Source organism: Pelophylax lessonae (genome assembly GCF_965119305.1).
Source record: "Pelophylax lessonae genome assembly, chromosome: 2".
Taxonomy (NCBI): Eukaryota; Metazoa; Chordata; class Amphibia; order Anura; family Ranidae; genus Pelophylax; species Pelophylax lessonae.
The window spans coordinates 724,223,972-724,244,412 of NC_138769.1; the positions used below are offsets into that span (position 1 = coordinate 724,223,972).

Sequence of the window (20,441 nt, forward strand, 5' to 3'; positions counted from 1 at the left end):
GCAACTGCAGTCACAGTGTACAATAGATATATATATATATATATATAAAGAAAAATCTCTATTACCTTACCAGCCCTTAAAAGGGCTTTTGGGGACGTTAGATATATATATATATAAATAAAAAAAAATCCTCAATTACCAGCCCTTAAAAGGGCTTTTGGGGACACTAGATATATATATATATATATATATATATATATATATATAAGAAGAAACAACTCAATTACCAGCCCTTAAAAGGGCTTTTGGGGACGCTAGATATATATATATATATATATATATATATATATATATATATATATATATATATATATATATATAGAAAAAAAAATTACACAAATACCAGCCCTTAGAAGGGCTTTTTGGGGTGCTGTCCTTACAGCAGTAGTGGACCAAGAACACTGCAAGACCAGGAACACTGACTAACTGTCCCTAGCTTAACAGCAGCAGCAGCAGCTCTCCCTACTCTCACTACACACACTGCTTCAGAATGATCTAAGATGGATGCTGCCCTTGCTTATTTATAGGAGGTGGGAGGGTGTGGGAGGGAGGTATGCTGATTGGCTGGAAATGTGCCTGCTGACTGTAAAGTTCAGGGTCAAAGTTTGCCTCAATGATGTATTATGGGGGGCGGACCGAACATCGCATATGTTCGCCCGCAGCGGCGAACGCGAACATGCTAAGTTTGCCGGGAACTGTCCGCCGGCGAACAGTTCTGTACATCTCTACTCCTCAATACCCATGTCTCACAAAATTGGCCTCAGACCTAGACCCCTGTCCAATCTCATGGCCACCCTCTCAGGCTGCAGACCTAAGAGAATTTAATCAATCCCTCTAGGTTTATATTTTGGGTTTTACTAATTATGATGTACTGTAACTATGTGATCATAATTTATGTGTCTATGTTATGAGATACAGTAAATCAAACGTATAAAGGTGATTGTTAGAGCTTGATTGATAAATACATATTTATTTATATTGTCATATATCAAATAATTATTTGATATAGTTGACTTAGTTAATTGTGCAAACTTCCTGACAGAGAATAAAAAGGTGTGAAATTATACTTCAGAAGAAAATCTTCTCTGGCCAGGTATATACTTCAAGAATATTTGCAAACTCCATTGGGAATGTTTACCTGCTTGCATTTTGAAGCTTTTTGGCAGCTGAGAGAGGCAAAAGCTCCCCATACCGCTCTGGGAAACTTTTGCAGCAACACCTACCTTGAACAGCTCTGTCTAAGATTTCAATCATACAGAGCAAGCCAGATGACAGCAGCTTCTGCCATGCTGTCTCTTTTAATAACCCATATAATAAGTGTTTAATTATAAAACAAAGATTACACATACTGTTTATAAATAATAATAATCATATTAAAATAATATATGTATAGTAAAAAATATATATCATATTATTTAAGGGACACACTGTACATCCAAGGTAATAAATTGCTTTATTAATTAATCACATGCATTCTATTCTGTGACCAAGCTACTTCTGTTACAGATGAAGCCTATTTTCTTCTGGAAAGCAATTTTAATGTCTTTGTTTCTCATGCTGTATATTATGGGATTCATCAGGGGAGTTAATACTGTATATAACATGGACACCAAAGAGTCCACATCGGATGAGTAGGAGGCTTTCGGACGAATGTACATGAACATAATAGGCAAGAAAAATATACTGACAACTGTAAAGTGAGAGGCGCAGGTAGAAAAAGTTTTGTTACGGCCACCTTTGGAACTGATTCTAAGGATTGCTAAAATAATCTTTGTGTAAGATATAACAATTACAGCAAAGCTTACCAAAATGACAACGGCACCAACAAAAGACCCAATGGCTACATTGAAGGATGTGTTGGCACAAGCCAATTGGAGCAATGGGGGAGTGTCACAGTAGTAATGGTAGATTATATTGGGACCACAGAAAGGTAGCTTTAAGGCAAGAAGGGTGGCTGTGAGTGGAGCTGCAAACCCTCCAGACCAGGCCACTATTGACAGAATTATGAGAAGTTGTCTTGTCATGATGGTTTGGTAGTGTAAGGGTGAGCATATAGCTATGTAGCGATCGTAGGCCATTATCGCCAGGAGAAAACACTCTGTTGCTGCCAGGGACAGAAAAACATACATCTGTGCAAAGCAGGCAGTGTAGGAAATAGTATCCAGGTTCATCAAGAACTTGGCCAACATCTTTGGGATGGTTACCGAAGTGTAAGTCATGTCTATAAAAGACAGGTTGCTGACAAAGAAATACATTGGTGTATGGAGATGCTGGTCAAAGATGACCAAGAAGAAGATAAAGCCATTGCCAGAGAGGGTGAAGATGTAGATACAAAGCAATACACAAGAAAGCAAAATGTGGTAATTCTGGAGGCTGGGGAATCCAAAAATTATGAATTCCGTCACATGGGTAAAAGTTGCATTGGAAGAAACTACAGATAGCAAGTAATCTTCATTGGCCTAGATCATATAAAATAAATAAAATTACTTCATTATATTATTTTATTGCTGAAATAGTATCAGCACTATAACCAACTGTAACAAATGAGTTTTGGGGGGAAAAGTATCCCCCTTAATTGGGGCTTGGGCACTGGTTGCCAGAGTTACAGTATTGGGAGAGCTAATACCTCCTGGATGGATATCTTAAACCAAAGATATCGTCAAATCTGTTTTGCCCCCCATAAATCTCTGGGTTTAGACGGCTATCCAGTAGAGTGGTATCAGACATATGAAGACCTTCTTGTCCCCTTGTCCCTGTTGCAGGTCTTTAATTCTTCTAAACAAGAGGGTAAATTACCAGCATCTATGAGGGTAGCCCTTATTTTATTACTCCCTAAACCCAGGAAAGACCCTCTAGACTGTGAATCGTATCAACCTATTGCACTTATCAATACTGATGTTAAAATATTAGCAAAAGTGTTGGCGAGAAGGCTGCAGTTGGTGATTACTTAACTAGTGTGATTGGATTAAACTGCTTTTCTGTGCCAGGTAGGTGCTCAAATCAATCTTCAAAGGCTGTTTTTTAATTTGCAACTTACCCATAATAAGTCCAGTAGTAGAGTGATTGCATCATCGGATACAAAAAAAGCCTTCGATTCAGTTGAAGGGACATACAGTGGGTACGGAAAGTATTCAGACCCCCTTAAATTTTTCACTTTGTTATATTGCAGCCATTTGCTAAAATCATTTAGGTTCATTCTTCTTCCTCATGAATGTACACATAGCACCCCATACTGACAGAAAAACACAGAATTGTTGACATTGTTGCAGATTTATTAAAAAAGAAAAACTGAAATATCACATGGTCCTAAGTATTCAGACCCTTTGCTCAGTATTTAGTAGAAGCCCCCTTTTGATCTAATACAGCCAGGAGTCTTTTTGGGAAAGATGCAACAAGTCTTTCACACCTGGATTTGGGGATCCTCTGCCATTCCTCCTTGCAGATCCTCTCCAGTTCTGTCAGGTTGGATGGTAAACGTTGGTGGACAGCCATTTTTAGGTCTCTCCAGAGATGCTCAATTGGGTTTAAGCCAGGGCTCTGGCTGGGCCATTCAAGAACAGTCACGAAGTTGTTGTGAAGCCGCTCCTTCATTATTTTAGCTGTGTGCTTAGGGTCATTGTCTTGTTGGAAGGTAAACCTTCGGCCCAGTCTGAGGTCCAGAGCACTCTGGAGAAGATTTTTGTCCAGGATATCCCTGTACTTGGCCGCATTCATCTTTCCCTCGATTGCAACCAGTCGTCCTGTCCCTGCAGCTGAAAAACACCCCCACAGCATGATGCTGCCACCACCATGCTTCACTGTTGGGACTGTATTGGACAGGTGATGAGCAGTGCCTGGTTTTCTCCACACATACCGCTTAGAATTAAGGCCAAAAAGTTCTATTTTGGTCTCATCAGACCAGAGAATCTTATTTCTCACCATCTTGGAGTCCTTCAGGTGTTTTTTAGCAAACTCCATGCGGGCTTTCATGTGTCTTACACGGAGGAGAGGCTTCCCTCGGGCCACTCTGCCATAAAGCCCCGACTGGTGGAGGGCTGCAGTGATGGTTGACTTTCTACAACTTTCTCCCATCTCCTGACTGCATCTCTGGAGCTCAGCCACAGTGATCTTTGGGTTCTTCTTTACCTCTCTCACCAAGGCTCTTCTCCCCCGATAGCTCAGTTTGGCCGGACGGCCAGCTCTAGGAAGGGTTCTGGTCGTCCCAAACGTCTTCCATTTGAGGATTATGGAGGCCACTGTGCTCTTAGGAACCTTAAGTGCAGCAGAAATCTTTTTGTAACCTTGGCCAGATCTGTGCCTTGCCACAATTCTGTCTCTGAGCTCTTCAGGCAGTTCCTTTGACCTCATGATTCTCATTTGCTCTGACATGCATTGTGATCTGGAAGGTCTTATATAGACAGGTGTGTGGCTTTCCTAATCAAGTCCAATCGGTATAAATCAAACACAGCTGGACTCAAATGAAGGTGTAGAACCATCTCAAGGATGATCAGAAGAAATGGAAAGCACCTGAGTTAAATATATGAGTGTCACAGCAAAGGGTCTGAATACTTAGGACCATGTGATATTTCAGTTTTTCTTTTTTAATAAATCTGCAACAATGTCAACAATTCTGTGTTTTTCTGTCAGTATGACGTGCTATGTGTACATTCATGAGGAAGAAGAATGAACCTAAATGATTTTAGCAAATGGCTGCAATATAACAAAGAGTGAAAAATTTAAGGGGGTCTGAATACTTTCCGTACCCACTGTACCTTTTTCAATTATTGTCCAAATTCAGTTTCGTTCCTTCATCTATTCAATGGGTACAACTTCTTTATGGTCATCCTATGGCTTGATCTAGGATTAATGGACTTATTTCTGAACCTTTTCCAATATATATACGGGAACCAGGCAGGGTTGTCCCTTGTCTCCTCTCCTGTTTGCACTCACCATCAAGCCATCGGCTGCGAAACTAAGGATTGTTATGGTCCAGGGCCTTTGTATTGGGGAGTTTGAACAATGTGTACCAATGTAAGCAGATGATATGCTATTATACATAACTGAATGATTCAGGTTCCTCGCTGTCTTCCGCTTTCTCCCTTACACAGTAATTTGGGGACTACTCGGGTGTGACAGACCCAACCAGGACAGGGGCTTTTGGAGATGACTAGGGGCAAGCCTACTACCCACTGATTATAGCACACAGAGAGGTCAGATCATTCTCTAATGATGGACAACAAGCTAATGGACACTGAGAGCAAAGCTTGGATTATCTGAATGAGGACAATAATGCTTCCCTTTTGGAGTGGATGGAAAGGTGTAATATTAATCTTGTACAGGGTAATGATCAGAGGAAATATGGTGGCCCTCCTGCAGACTGGGTTTACTTGGGACAAAAATGTTTATCAACCCTAATCCTCAAAAGGATGAAGATAAATTAATCCCACACTATCAGACTGCTGGGACATTGTATGTCTTCTGATAACTTGTCTAGTGGACAGAATACACAAGTTTGTGTCTCTCCCATTGTTAATTGGGTCACCTTTTGTTTCTGTTTGTCTGCTAGTATTGTGTGCACTCCACCTTGTTAGCAAACTATTGTGGGATGTTATATGTTTATGTTGATTTATGGATTATGGATTGTTTAAATTACTGTCAGCTATTAGTTGCTAGATGTGGATTAGCATTATGTTGGCCATCCCTTAGCTATGTTAATTATATCCCTGTTTACAGTATGTATTGTATACGATAATGTGATCAACCCCTCATCTGATTGTGTGATATATAAATTCTGTGTAATTTTTCAATAAAGAGTTCCAGTTCTCATCTAAGCTATTGTCGGCTAATCTTGGATGGTCAGCTATAATATCTGGTTCCTATGTCCAGACTGACAGAAGCACCCAAGCTGGGTGCAAGACAGTTCCTTCACATTTGGTAGTAAGCGGTGGGATGCTTTCTGCAGTCTGGGACATCAAAACCACCATCCAAGGTCCAGATAGCAGAAGAGGAGAGGTACAGATACCAGCCGCCATAGAAGAGGAATTCGGAAGGAGGTTGCGAGGGATGCAGATACAACACAGGGGATCAGTGTCAATGCAGGTCGTGTTGGGATGGTATGATTGTCTCTGTTGGCAACTCTGGAAGTAAGCACTAGCCTGTGAACAGCACCACCAGGGAAAAATTCTCCCCTCCATCAAGGAAAGGTATTGGTCGCAGTACGAAGTGTGATTATTGGGGAAACAACCACACAAGTGGACAGCTGGGTTAAGCAGGCTGGTCCAGGCGGATATGCAGTTGGACGAGAGCTACAGAGCCCTCCGCTGGTATGTAGCCCAAGTGTGCCCATGGACAGTGGATGGCAGCCTGACAGAAGGCTTTAGCTATGGCGGCCTGAGGTTGTTGTATTGGAGGCTGTCCAAGGACCCTGACTTTGGGAGTGATCTGGAGTGGCGTTTGGAGGAAATCATGGAGTACAGAGACCGGATGCTGAACATTTTGGAAGGGCACAGGAAGGATTTGGAGTTTCTAGCTATTCAGGAATGGGAGCTGGAGATTGCATAGATTTAATTGACTTTTCATCAGAGAATGTAACATTTATTGAGTGTCCAGCTGAAGTGCTGGCACTGGGCTCCAGTGCCACCAGCCCATGCCCTGGATTTTCAGCAATTCCAGAGACTGGGGATTTAATAGACTTTTCTTTTGAGGAAGGACAAAAGAGTGAGCCTCCAGAACATTGAGCTCTGTCCAGTACCAACAGCGGCTTTAGACCCGGTTCACACTTCTGCGTGTGCCGGGTTCGCATGTCATGTCGGAGCGCACTGCTCCGACATGACATGCGATCAGCTGTGCGGTGCGAGTTTAGCCATACAGTTTGTATGGCTAAATTCGCACCGCACCCGCAGCAAAGACGCACAGGAGGCATTTTTGCTGCCGCATCAGGATCGGATCGCACAGCGGTTCACACTTGTGTGATCCCATCCTGTGCGAACTGCACGATCGCACTGCGATATGCGATCAAACTGGGGGTGTCGTTAAGATTACATTGACACCCCCAGCGGATCGCATATGGCAGTGTGAACTGCCGGGGGTGCGTGTGCGATGCGGGAACAGGCTGCAAATTCGCAGCCTTCCCGCATCGCAATAGTGTGAACCGAGCCTTAACCTTCCTGAGAGAATAGGCAGCTGGCCTTTCTCCCACATGATTGACAAGAACATGGGATTTCATGCCAGCAGCATCTGTGGAGTTTCAACAAACTTCTTCAGCAGAAGCGCTGGCATCAGAGCAGAGTGCTGTAGACCTCTGCCCCACACCAGCAGCAGTTACGGGGGCCCAGGATGAGAAGGTGGTGGTTCTTCTTCTCCAGCAGCAGATCCATAGTCTGGGAGTGGAGAACCCCGACCCCCCTCCAACAGTTAGCCGGAGCGGATGATGTGGGGTCCCCAGCAGAAGTGCAGGCATCAGGGCAGAGTGTTACCAACCTCTGCCCAGCACCAATAACAACTACAGAGTTCCAGGTAGCCGGGGCAGCTGGCCCCTCTCCCCAGCGACAAGCTGAGGTAGGAAAGCTCCTACCCCCAGCTGAAGTGCTGGCAACAGGGCAGAGTGCCGCTGGCCTCTACCTAGCAACTGCAGTGTCTCCATGGCTTAAGGGCGCCGGGGCAGTCGACCCCTCTCCCCAGCAGCAGACTGAGCTCCGGAATGGTAAAGACCACCTAGCTGAATTGCTGGCAGCCGAACAGAGAGTCCACGACCTCTGTGCCACAAATACTGACAGCAACCCTTTCCTGTGGCCAAGAATGGAAATCATGTTGATCACCTATGTGGGTTCACGCTGCCCAGCTAATGCAGGTCCAGACTAGGTGGAGGTCTGGGACCTTATTAGTTTACTTTTGATGGTGGAGAAATGTGACAGACTCAACAATGACAAAGGCTTTTGGAGGGGACTGCAGGCTAGCCCCTTGCCTACTGACTATGGGCCCTTGCTTTTAAGGGAACACTACTCTTTGGGAGGTGTATGCTTGGGGGACCCTTGGAGTGGTCTTTCTTCAGATTCGGGTCCATGTCTCCCCAAAACATAGTCTCTGGGAATCTAGGACCTGGATGCAGATTTGGGGCCTTTGTGCCCAAACAACCAGCAATGATTCTTTAGACTGTGAGACTCAGAGCAGATGTTAATATAATCAGCTCAAATAAACCTGATTCTGGGGTCTCCTGCAATATTCTGTTTACTAAGGCATCTTTCTCCCATGGTAATATTTCCCCGTTGTGTGCATCCTAGGTGTTAATTATCATTGTTAATTGAGTCACCTATTGTTTCTTTCTGTCTACTAATCCTTTAGAGATTTGGACAGCCCTAAGTCTTTTTACTGGGGAGCTGGTGCTGAATGGTCTGGGTGGGCAGCGAGTCATCTAGGCATGTCTAGGTGACTGGTTAGCTTACTGTTTAATTGGATTGCTGTTTATGTTGGCTGTTCCTTAGCTATGTTAATTATCTTACTGTTTGCATAACGTGATCAAGCTCTTATCTGATTTCGTGTGGTATATATATTCTGTGTGCGTTTACAATAAAGTGAGTTCCAGTTTGCATCTAAGCTAGTGTTGTCTAGTCCTTGGGTGCTCAGCTATAATACCTGGTTTCAGACTGGAGGAAACTGTATCTTGGCAGAATCACCCAGGCTGGGTGCCAGGTGTTCTCTCACAATGATTATGCTCAAATTTCCTGTCCAGTCTGGGACAACCAGATAGGGCTGATTTCCTGAACCCCTTCAAACTGAATATGTGGCCTTGGCTTCAGGGGGTTGTACTGGGGTGATGCCTACAGCTAGAGGCATCACCCTGGTACCGTTACTTAGAGCCAGATCTGGTCTCTGATGTAAAAACCAAGAAGCAATGACATGACATCACTTCCGGTTACTGAAGCCTTAAAGGCTCTAGATTTTTTTTTTAAAAAGACAGCATTCAAAACAGCCAAAGTTGGCGTTTTGAATGCTTTTAAGTGCAAAGGAGGGGTTTGGGGTCTTTTAAACTCCCGATCCCTCCATAGAGTACCTGTCACTGCCTCTTACTGTCACAAGGGATGTTTACATTCCTTGTGGCAGCAATAAATAGGAACAAAACATTTTTTTTTAAGCGAACAGTGTAAAAAAAAAATGTAAGAAAACAAAAATTTTAAAACACCCCGTCCCTCCATGCTCGTGCGCAAAAGCGAATGCATACGCAAGTCGCGTCTCCATATGTTCAAACCACACATGTGAGGTATCACTGCGATTGTTAGAGCGAGAGCAATAATTCTAGCACAAGACCTCCTCTGTTACTTTAACCACTTACCTACAGTGCACTTTCACCCCCTTCCTGCCCAGACCGATTTTCAGCTTTCAGCGCTCTCACACTTTGACTGAGAATTACTCAGTCATGCAACACTGTACCCATTCAAAAATTGTGTCCTTTTTTTCACACAAATAGAGCTTTCTTTTGATGGTATTTAATCACTACTGGGTTTTTTATTTTTTGTGCTATAAATAAAAAAAGACTGAAAATATTGTGAAAAAACGCATTTTTCTTTGTTTCTGTCATAAAATTTTGCAAATTAGTAATTTTTCTTCACAAATTTTGGCCAAAATTTATACTGCTACTTATCTTTGGTAAAAATAACCCAAGTAAGTGTATATTATTTGGTCTTTGTGAAAGTTATAGAGTCCACAAGCTATGGTGCGAATCATTGAAAATTGATCACACTTGATCACACCTGATGTACTGAAGGCCTATCTCATTTCTTGAGACACTAAAAAGTCAGGAAAGTACAAATACCCCCCAAATGACCCCTTTTTGGAAAGTAGACATTCCAAGGTATTTAATAAGGGGCATGGTGAGTTTTTTGAAGTTGTAATTTTTTCCCACAATGCTTTGCAAAATGAAGATTTTTTTTTTTATTTTATTTTTTTTTACAAATTGCCGTATTAACAGGTTATTTCTCTCACACAGCACATGTATACTTGCAACTACACCCCAAAACACATTCTACTACTCCTTCTGAGTATGGCGATACCACATGTGTGAGACTTTTTCACAGCCTGGCCACATACAGAGGCCTAACATCCAACCAGCACCGTCCGGCATTCTAGGAGCACAAATTTCACATATAATTTCCTGACAACCTATCGTACTTTTGAAGGCCCTGGAGCACCAGGACAATGGAAACCCCTATAAAATGACCCCATTTTGGAAAGCAAACACCCCAACGTATAATTTTTGAGGCATAATGAGTCTTTTGAATATGTCATTTTTTTCCACAAGTTTTTGGAAAATGTGGAAAGAAAATGAAAACACATTTTTTTTTACACAAAGCTGTCCATTTATGCAATATTTCTAACACATAGCATGTACATAGCAAAAATTGCACCCCAAAATACATTCTGCTATTCCTCCTGAGTATGGCGATACCACATATGTAACACTTTTTCACAGCCTGGCCACATACATAGGCCTAACATCCAAGTAGCGCTTTACACAAAGTTGTCCATTTATCCACTTTAAGACTGGGCCTATTTTTGACACTTGGTGTTTACAAGCTAAAATCATTTTTTTGCTAGAAAACTACTTGGAACCCCCAAACATTATATATTTTTTTTTAGCAGAGACCCTAGAGAATAAAATGGAGATCGTTGCAATATTTTTTATCACACCATATTTGCGCAGCAGTCTTCCAAATGCGATTTTTTTTGAAAAAAAATCACTTTTTTGATCTAAAAAATAAGAAAACAGTAAATTTAGCAAATTTTTTTTCCATAATGTGAACGATAATGTTACGCCGAGTAATTAGATACCCAACATGTCATGCTTCAAAATTGCGCATGCTCACAGAATGGCGCCAAACATTGGTACTTAAAAATCCCCATAGGCAACATTTTAAAAATTTCTGCAGGTTACTAGCTTAGAGTTACAGAAGAGGTCTAGGGCTTAAATTATTGCTCTCGCTCTAACGATCGCGGCGATACCTCACATGTATGGTTTGAACACCGTTTACATATGTGGGCGGGACTTGCGTATGCGTTTGCTTCTGCGCGCGAGCTAACGGGGACAGGGCGCTTTAATTTTTTTTTTTTTTTTTTTTTCCTATTTATTTTATTTATTATTTTTTTATTTTTACACAGTTTAAAAAAAAAAAATGTTTTGATAATTTTTATTCCTATTACAAGGAATGTAAACATCCCTTGTAATAGAAATAGGCATGACAGGTCCTCTTTATTGTGAGATCTGGGGTCAAAAAGACCTCACACCTCACAACTACACTAAAAAAGAAAAAAAAAAAAAAATTGTTGAAAGAGGAAAAAAAAAAAAGCAAAAAAAAAAAGCGGCCCTTTAAACCGGTTGCTAGGCAACGTCTTTTGACGTAGCTCCGGTCCTCCAAGACCATAGAGTTGAGTGAGGGCCATCTTGCCCTCACTCGACTTCCTGTCTCTGAGGATCCGGGACCGGATAGTTTTCCCCGCTGCCGGCGGGTCCGGTAAGCTGGGAAAACGTCTGGGACGCGGCAGGAGGGGGGGGGCACCTCTTCCCCTGCACCGTAAGGGTAATTCCGCGGCGAATCCGCCACTGGGACCACCCTTATCTGAAAGCCGACCGCCCGCCGTTTCAAAAAATACCGGGGTTATGGGGGCTATCTTCTGCCATAACCCCAGTATTTAGCTTTTAATGGCCGACGCATATAGTCGTTAGGCGGTCAGTAAGTGATTGCATGTATATGGCAAACAGGTGACGATGACTGATGGGGTGACAGGTGACGATGACTGATGGGGTGACAGGTGACGATGACGGATGGGGTGACAGGTGATGATGACTGATGGGGTGACAGGTGATGATGATTGATGAGGTGACAGGTGACGATGATTGATGAGGTGACAGATGACAATCACTGACCGGGTGACATGTGACGATGATTGATGGGGTGACAAGTGACGATCACTGATGGGGTGTCAAGTGACGATGATTGATAGGGTGACAGATGACGGTGACTGATGGGGTGACAGGTGACGATGACTGATGGGGTGACAGGTTACGATGACTGATGGGGTGACAGATGACGATGACTGATGGGGTGACAGGTGACGGTGATTGATGGGGTGACAGGTGACGGGGCGATGGTCACTGATGGGTGACAGGTGACGGGCGATGGTGCACGGCGGTACTGATGGCAGTCTCTGGTGACCGGTGAACTTTAGGCTACATTCACATGTGAGCGTAGCGATCACGGGCAGAATCACTGCGATTCTGCCCGCGATCCAGAAATCATTGCAAATGGCGGGACGCCTGTGCGTTGCCCGCTGTGCGATGTTGCTGCGATTTCCGCCTGCCGAATCGCGGTAACATCACGCAAACAACGCATGACGCCCCAAAGAAACTCTTGTACTTTTTTGGGCGTCATGCGATGTTTGCGCGATGTTACTGCGATTCGGCAGGCGGAAATGGCGGCAACATCGCACAGCGTTTGGGGTGCTATTGCAAATCACGGGCAACGCACATGCGTCCCGCAATTTGCAATGATTTCCGGATCGCGGGCAGAATCGCGGTGATTTTGCCCGCGATCGCTGCGCTCACATGTGAACGTTATGGGTGTCAATTTCTGGGCACTGATGAGGTGACTGTTGGGTGACAGGTGACATTGGGGGGGGCTGAGGACTGTGTGGGGGGACCTTTATTACTGTGATTTTAGTGTGATTTTACTTTGTACATGTGTACAGAGCAGTAACTCACTATTTCTAGCTCTTCTCCCCTCATACTGGAAACTGTATGAGGAGAGAAGAGCTAGTAACAGTCAGTTACTGCTCTGTGTTTACATTTTGTGATCGGCTGTGAATGGATTCACAGCCGATCACATAGTAAACAGTCACTGTCAGTGACTGTTTACTACCGCCGGTGACAGCTGTGTTCCTACGGAACACAGTGCCACCGACATGACCGCGCTCCCGATCGCGCATGCGCGGTCATCTCCCGGCCGCCTCCATTGTGATCGGCTGTGTCATTGGAACACAGCCGATCACGTGGGAAACAGCCATGCCTATTGGCTGTTTCCCCCCTGCCGGTGACCGCCTGTGTCCCGGGGACACACCGACACCGGCAGTGCACGGCGGCGCGCCCGCGATCGCGCGCCTGCCGTGCTTGAATGGGCGGACGTCATATGACGTCCGCCCAGGATAATAGCCGCACCGTCCCGCCGTCATATGACGGCGGGCGGGCGGTAAGTGGTTAAACAGGTAACCGTTAATTTTTTTTAAAGCGTAATGCCGTTAGTAGCCATTGCACGAGTGTGCGCAATTTTAAAGCGTGATGTGTTAGGTATCTAGTTACTCGACATAACATCATCTTTCATATTATATAGAAAAATTGGGCTAACTTCACTGTTTTTTTTTTTTTTAACTCATGAAAGTGTATTTCTTCCAAATAAATTGCAATTGAAAGACCGCTGCGCAAATACCGTGTGACAAAATATTTCAACGATCGCCATTTTATTCTCTAGGGTCTCTGCTAAAAATATATATATAATTTTTGGGGGTTCTAAGGGGATTGCAGGCTAGCCTCTTGCCTACTGACTAATGGGCCCTTGCTTTTAAGGGAACACTACTCTATTGGAGGTGTGTGTCTGGGAGACCCTTGGAGTGGTCTTGCTTCAAATTCAAGTACATTTTTTCCCAAAACACACAGACTCTGGGAACTGGAGGATCCATATACATATTTGGGGTCTCTAGGCCCAAACCAGCAATGACTATTTCAGACTGTGAGACTCAGAGCAGATGATAAAGTGAGACCATATACTCATTTTTTTTCTTTAAAAATAACAAGCATGTTATACTTACCTGCTATATGCAGTGGTTTTGTACAGGGCAGCCCAGATCCTCCTCTTCTCGGGTCCCTCATTAGCACTCCTGGCCCCTCCCTCCTGTTGAGTGTCCCCACAGCAAGCAACTTGCTATTGGGGCACCCAAGCTGAGCTGCAGCTTTGTCTGTCCATTCAGGCATGGAGCCGTGGTTCTGCCCCGCCCCATCTCTCTCCTGATTGGCTTACTGACTTTGATGGCATCGATAGCCAATGGTGCCAATCAGGAGGGAGAGTCCCGGTTGGCCAAGGCACTCGTGCACATCGTTGGATAGAGATGGGGCTCAGGTAAGGGGGGCTGCTATACACAGAAGGCTTTTATCCTAATGCATTCTATTAAAAAAAATCTTCTGCCTTTACAAACCCTTTTTTTATCATCAGCTCAAAGCAACCTGATACGGGGGTCTCTGCTTAAGGTATTAAGTGCCTTTCTCCCATTGTGTACATTCTCATCGTTAATTAAGTTATTTGAGTCGCCTATTGTTTCTGTCTGTTGGCTATCTTGGCTTACTCTTGGAGGTATCTATGATCAGCCTTTTGTCAGCTCTACCTCATTATCTAAACCATTGTGTGATGTTTTGGGTAAATATTTGTTTTTTTTTTGTTCATGTGGTGACTAACCTACTATTGAAAGGAATAAAAATGTGCAGTTCTGTTCAATAAACAGTATATCCTTTGGAGTTTACCTCAACATCTTGTCTGTGTATGATGCTTGGGGTAAAAGGGCTGGTATTAGCTCTCGGTCTGCTACAATGGTTTGGAAGGCAGGATGCCCTGTTTAGCGGAAGGAAGCACCCAAGCGAGGTGTCCGAACAGTTTCATCACATTGGGTTTCCACATTAATTGGGTAAAATCAACGTTATAGCCAACTTTGAGAACACCTCCTACAGTATGTAACTGATCTTGATATCAGACTCATTTAAATATCTTGGAATCAATATACAACTTCCTTTGGAGTCCTTTTTGGACATTAATCTTTGGCCAGTTATTAGGGCTTTTAGGGAAAAAGCTCAGAAATGGAAAGACCTAACATTGTTAGGTAGAATACATTTGTTCAAGATGATTTTCTTGCTGAAGTTCCTCTATATTTTTTCAAGTGCCCCAATACTTCTTCCTAAAAAAATCTTTCAGTATATTAACTCTTTAATGATTTTCTTTTTATGGGGGAGCAAAGTACCTAGAGCAGGGGTGTCAAACTTAATTTCAATGGGGGCCGAATCAGCATTATGGTTGTCCTCAAAGTGCCAGTTGTATCTGTAAGACTAGATGTCCAGAGCACTTCACTCCCCTTTACATCAGATGTTAAGAGCCCCCCATCATCAAAAGTCAAGAATCTCCCCCCCCCCCCCCCATTCCTTACATCACAGTGCACCGTCTGTTGGGAAGAAGCTGGGGGCAGAGCTAGGAATAAGAGAGCGCAGGGTCTGGAGGAGGACCAGAGGGGGGCTGGAGTCAGCTGCAGGAGCCTCCTGAATGTTGAAACAAGGGGGTGCTGCTGAGAATTGCAGGATCTTCTGGAGGAGTTATGTCCTCTTCTCTGCAGCCAACTACTGAAACAAGGTGGGGTAGAAAAAAAGCTGGTGCTGCAGCTGCAGGAGAGGTGCAAGGGCCACATGAATTAGTCTGGTGGGCCGGATTCAGCCCACGGGCCTTGTTTTTGACACATGTGCCCTAGAGTGTCTTTGGATATTTTACAACTTCCAGTTTGTAGAGGTGGTTTAGAACTGCCCAATCTTTGTGCGTATTACTTTGGCCCACAGTTGGTGTATGTGCACTGGCAAATGATTCCTTCTTTGAATAATGTGGCAGCAGAGGTAGAAGCAGTAGTTGCCACCTCCTAAGAAACACTTTTTATAGAAGAGAGGTTCCCACTCCTGGGGGGGGGGGGGGGTATGCCTATATTGCAGTTGTAGCACTGTCCCCTAGAGAGCTGCTGAGATTTACACTTTCTGGATTCCCCTGGGTTACCCTTAGCAACGGATAGCAGACAAAGGGCATTGAAAGTTCTTGGCTCAGTCAATAATCAATCCAGGGGATGTTGGTTTTTGTGTTTCTGTTGAGAACTGGGATAGGAGAAGGGATGAGTGGGATACTCACCCGATCACCGCTGAGGGAGCCGTCATGTTCCCTGGGCGTCTCTTCCTGGTTCGGCGGCTCCGGCGCTGTGAGTGGCCGGAGCCGCGATGACGTCACTCCCGCGCATGCTCTTAAGGTCAGCCGGATTCAGCGGCTGCATGCAGGATGAATATCTCCTAAACCTTGCAGGTTTAGGAGATATTCATTATACCTACAGGTAAGCCTTATTATAGGCTTACCTGTAGGTAAAAGGTAAAAAGTGGAGTATACTACCACTTTAAATCATCTGCTTGGAATAAACTGGTTAATTCAGATATCCCTTTATATAGGATGATATATGAGTATAAGGGGTGCCCAAAAAATTTACAAACATATGGTCCAGATGAGTTTATTTGGATGCAACAGTGGCTGAGAACCCCTAAAGCAATACTCTGATGATATTTGTGTATTAAAACAGTGGTGATGTGAATGGTTTGGGACTGGGCATATATTATGTTTTCTCTTTTTGTTTTTTTGTATTTGATAGTACTGTTTTGTGCGGTTTTTGTATCTTTGCAACAATAGAAAAAATACAAAAAACAAAACAAAAAAATAACCCAAAAACAACAACCAGTGCTATATGTAATGGAGACAGCTTCATTGTATGGTACTCGATTTGGACATATTTTACTCCTTTTCTTGTGTATTTTATTTTTTTTATTTAATTTATTTATTTATTTCAGGTACTTATATAGCGCTGTCAATTTACGCATCGCTTTACATATACATTGTACATTCACATCAGTGAATTTCTACCAGGAGTACCTTTTCCAACTGTATTTTATGCTACAGGTTGTGTGAAGCTGTCTAATGTATATGGCTTTTGATCTGTGATATGTTTTATGTGTATCCAGTTTTGTGATATGCATATTGTTCATTTGACTGTGCTTACATACTGTATAGCAATAAATCTTAAAAAAACAACAAATGGACAAATATGCAGAGCTCAGTGTAACTATAAAAAAAAGTGGGTAATTCTACTTCTGTTTCAAAAAGTGCATAGATATAAAGTATACTATAGTTGCTATACCAGCTTTTCTTGAATTTTAAAATTGACAAACCATAACTTTACCCTTGCACAAAAAAAATGTTTGGTGCTAAAGTTGAGCTAGTGGTAAAACAGAATGTATAACAAAATAAATAGTGAGTATTAATATTGCTGTTTATGAAAGTTGAGTGTGTGTGTCCTTGCAATGTACGTAGGTAACTAAAGAGAATTGTTCTTTTTTTAACACAATTGGCACATCTACTCTACACTGTCTACACTATTTTGGGTTCATATAGTTTCTTCTATTATCTTTTGTTTTTTATTTTTGCTTTGCAATAAAAAAAGAATTTAAGAAAAGCTGCATTTTCATATTTACCTGCCACAACATATATTTTAAGGATAATATTGTAATATAATATTGTATAACATTTTATTTTTAGTTCAGAATGTTTTTTTTTTCATAAACACAAACATTTTAAATATAATATTATATTATATATCAGTTTACCTTCCATAGATCAGCTCCCATAGCAAGTAATGCCAGAAAACCTTTGGAAAGAATTGAAAATATTAATAATTTGATCTTCTCCAAAAAATTTTGAAACAAACTGAATTTTTCACTTTTGTTAGAAATGTTTTTTTAATGATTGGCGACATATGTGTAGCTTAGCTTTTCCTTCGCTTTGGCCATCTGGTATACAAACCATGGTGTGATTAGTTTTCTATTTATACCCTTGGTCATAAAACAAACAGGGGGTCTAATGCTAGTTAGAATTCTCTCAGGAATGATTAACTAATGTTGCCTTTTAAGTTGTTGTTGCTGTGGTGGTTATAATTAATTGAATTACAAATAAATCTGCCATAGGGACTAATTAATTTGTTTCATGGTTAATTAGCTAAACTAACTAACCATAGACACAAGTGACCAAACAATGTGTATTTTTTTATTATTTTGTAATTATTTATTTACATTTAATTGTAATGTTTACTTTTATAAACTTTTAAAGCATTACTTTCTTAAAGGATGTATTCACTGATGATCATAATTTCCTAATATGTATATATAATTGAATAAATGTATTTTATTTAATTTAAATTAATTTAATGTATTTGCTTGTTAATCTTATATTTGAATACAAATAAAATGTTGCAAATTAATGTTTTATATATTTTTTTGGAGCCCAGGCCTTCCCACCAAGCCCAAGCCGTGTCTAAAGCCTAGATTAGGCTGTCCAAATTACCATCGGTCTACCATAAGGTCCGAGTTCAAAGAAGATCAATGCATACCAAGCTTCAAACTGTCAGTCTGGAGAGGAGAGGCAAGGGTACAGACCTATTGTCAGGGTCTGTGCCCCACATCCGAGGGACCAGAGTCAAGGAAGGGAGCTAAGAGGGCCTGCTGCCATGCCTTTTCTCCCATATCAGGGAGAGAGGATGGACTCGCATCTGAGTCTGTCAGAGTTGCCTTCAAAGACTTAGTTTGAGAGAGAGAATCGCTTAACCTCCAGGATTGGAGCTGAGAGACCATGGCCTGTGTGAGGATCTGAGACCCCGCTTCTAGAATCTGCTGATCGCCATTGTGACCAGACCAGTTGCTATGAAAGCAGTGAGTTGAACTATATGTCTTAAACTCTTGACACACACTGTTAAAGGATAAGTGCACCTCTGGGAACATGGGACATGTTCCCCCCATTTTTAGTGTGGAACACGTAACATGTTCCCACTGTTGCAGCCGCCACCTGCTGCTCGTTCTCCTTGTGGCAGCAGTACGGGTAGAAGTCCCCCGTACTAGCTGTCCCTTTTTGAAAACAGCATGGCAGAGCTCTGTGTATGAATGAACTACGAGTCCTTACATCCTTTGCAGCTGTCGGCATGTCGTTTTCAATGAACTACCACACCACAGTGCTGTGAGATACACTGACAGGTCTGCAGGAGACCTGCATGGCATCAGCGATTTGCTGGTCACTGGTGCATTGCTTTACAGGCTCCTGCAACAAAAAATAATAAATGCTCATTTTTATGCCTCTAAAAAAATGTGCATTTATTTATTTTATTTTGAAAAGTTAACTTATCCTTTAATCCAGATAGAGACTGCTCCTACTAAGCAGCCTATCTCCCATTCTCTTCCACCTTTAAAGGGATAGTTCATATGTACCACCTAAAGAAAGGCCCCATGGAAAGCCAGCCAGTGTTGACTAATAGGCGACAGGTACTATAAGCCACCTTCAGGTACTCCTTACACCAAACAAAAAAAAAATGCATATGTCCACCTGCTATTGGGGTTGTATGCATAGCATTCACTCAAGGACCCTTTTTCCTAGTTAGAGTTAGTTGATGTTTTCTAGAGACTCTAGTTGAATCTACTATAGTTTAATTTAACTTTGCTATATTCTTTTGAGTGCCAGTTAGTGGTTCATTGACCAATCATCTCTCATAGTGCCCTTACGTTTATGCAATTATCTGTTTGTTGATTTATACCTTGTTGATCTGCATTGTCATAATATACTTATCTAATTTACCACCAAGTTGTTTGTGTCCTAATTCCTGTGAATTCTTATAGAGTGGTAGCCTACTAATTCTTAAGTCTACAGGTGTGAATGGACCCACCATCACCTGCGGCTGCAAGAAAGTCCAGCAAGCACCAGGACTGTCTCCTTCAGTTAATTCAGCTGTGGAATCGGGGCAGCACCAGTGCAGAGCTTGCTCCCACAGTGAGGCAAAGACTTTTGGAGGATGGCTGGTGTCAAGAAGGGCAGCAAAGAAGCCACTTCTCTTTAGGAAACATGTCAGGGACAGACTGATATTCTGCTAAAGGTACAGGGATTGGACTGCTGAGGACTGAGGTAAAGTAATTTTTTCTGATGACTCCCCTTTCCGATTGTTTGGGGCCTCCAGAAAAAACATTGACCGGAGAAGAAAAGGTGAGTGCTACCATTAGTCCTGTGTCATGCCAAATGTGAAGCTTTCTGAGACCATTCATGTGTGGGGTTGCTTCTTGGCCAAGGGAGTTGGCTCACTCACAATTTAGCCCAAGAACACAGCCATGAATTAAGAATGGTACAAAAACATCCTCCAAGAGCAACTTCTCCTAACCATCTAAGAACAGTTTGGTGAGGAACAATGCCTTTTCCAGCATCATAGAGCACCTTGGCCATAAGGCAAACGTGATAACTAAGTGACTTGGGAAACAAAACATCAAAATTTTGGGTCCATGGCCAGGAAACTCCCCAGACCTTAATCCAATTGAGAACTTGTGGTCAATCCTCAAGAGGCAGGTGAACAAAAAATCCCCCACAAATTCTGACAAACTCCGAGCATTGATTATGCAAGAATGGGCTGCCATCAGTCAGGATGTGACCCAGAAGCTGATTGACAGCATTGGAGTCAACACTGCAAATATTGACTCTTTGCATAAACTTTATGTAATTGTCTATAAAAGCCTTTGACACTTATAAAATCTGACAAAAAAAGATCTAAAAACATTGAAG

At 42.5% G+C, this 20,441-nt stretch overlaps 1 protein-coding gene across 1 annotated transcript; it reads right to left on the reverse strand.

Moving 5' to 3' along the window:
• Positions 1-1,475: 1,475 nt before the first annotated feature.
• LOC309546770 (olfactory receptor 6N1-like) lies at positions 1,476-18,827 on the reverse strand (the record flags this gene model as incomplete). Its single annotated transcript, XM_082246460.1, has 2 exons — positions 1,476-2,459; positions 18,678-18,827. 2 exons carry the CDS (start codon positions 18,825-18,827, stop codon positions 1,476-1,478), a joined length of 1,134 nt encoding a protein of 377 aa, XP_082102586.1.
• Positions 18,828-20,441: the final 1,614 nt, after the last annotated feature.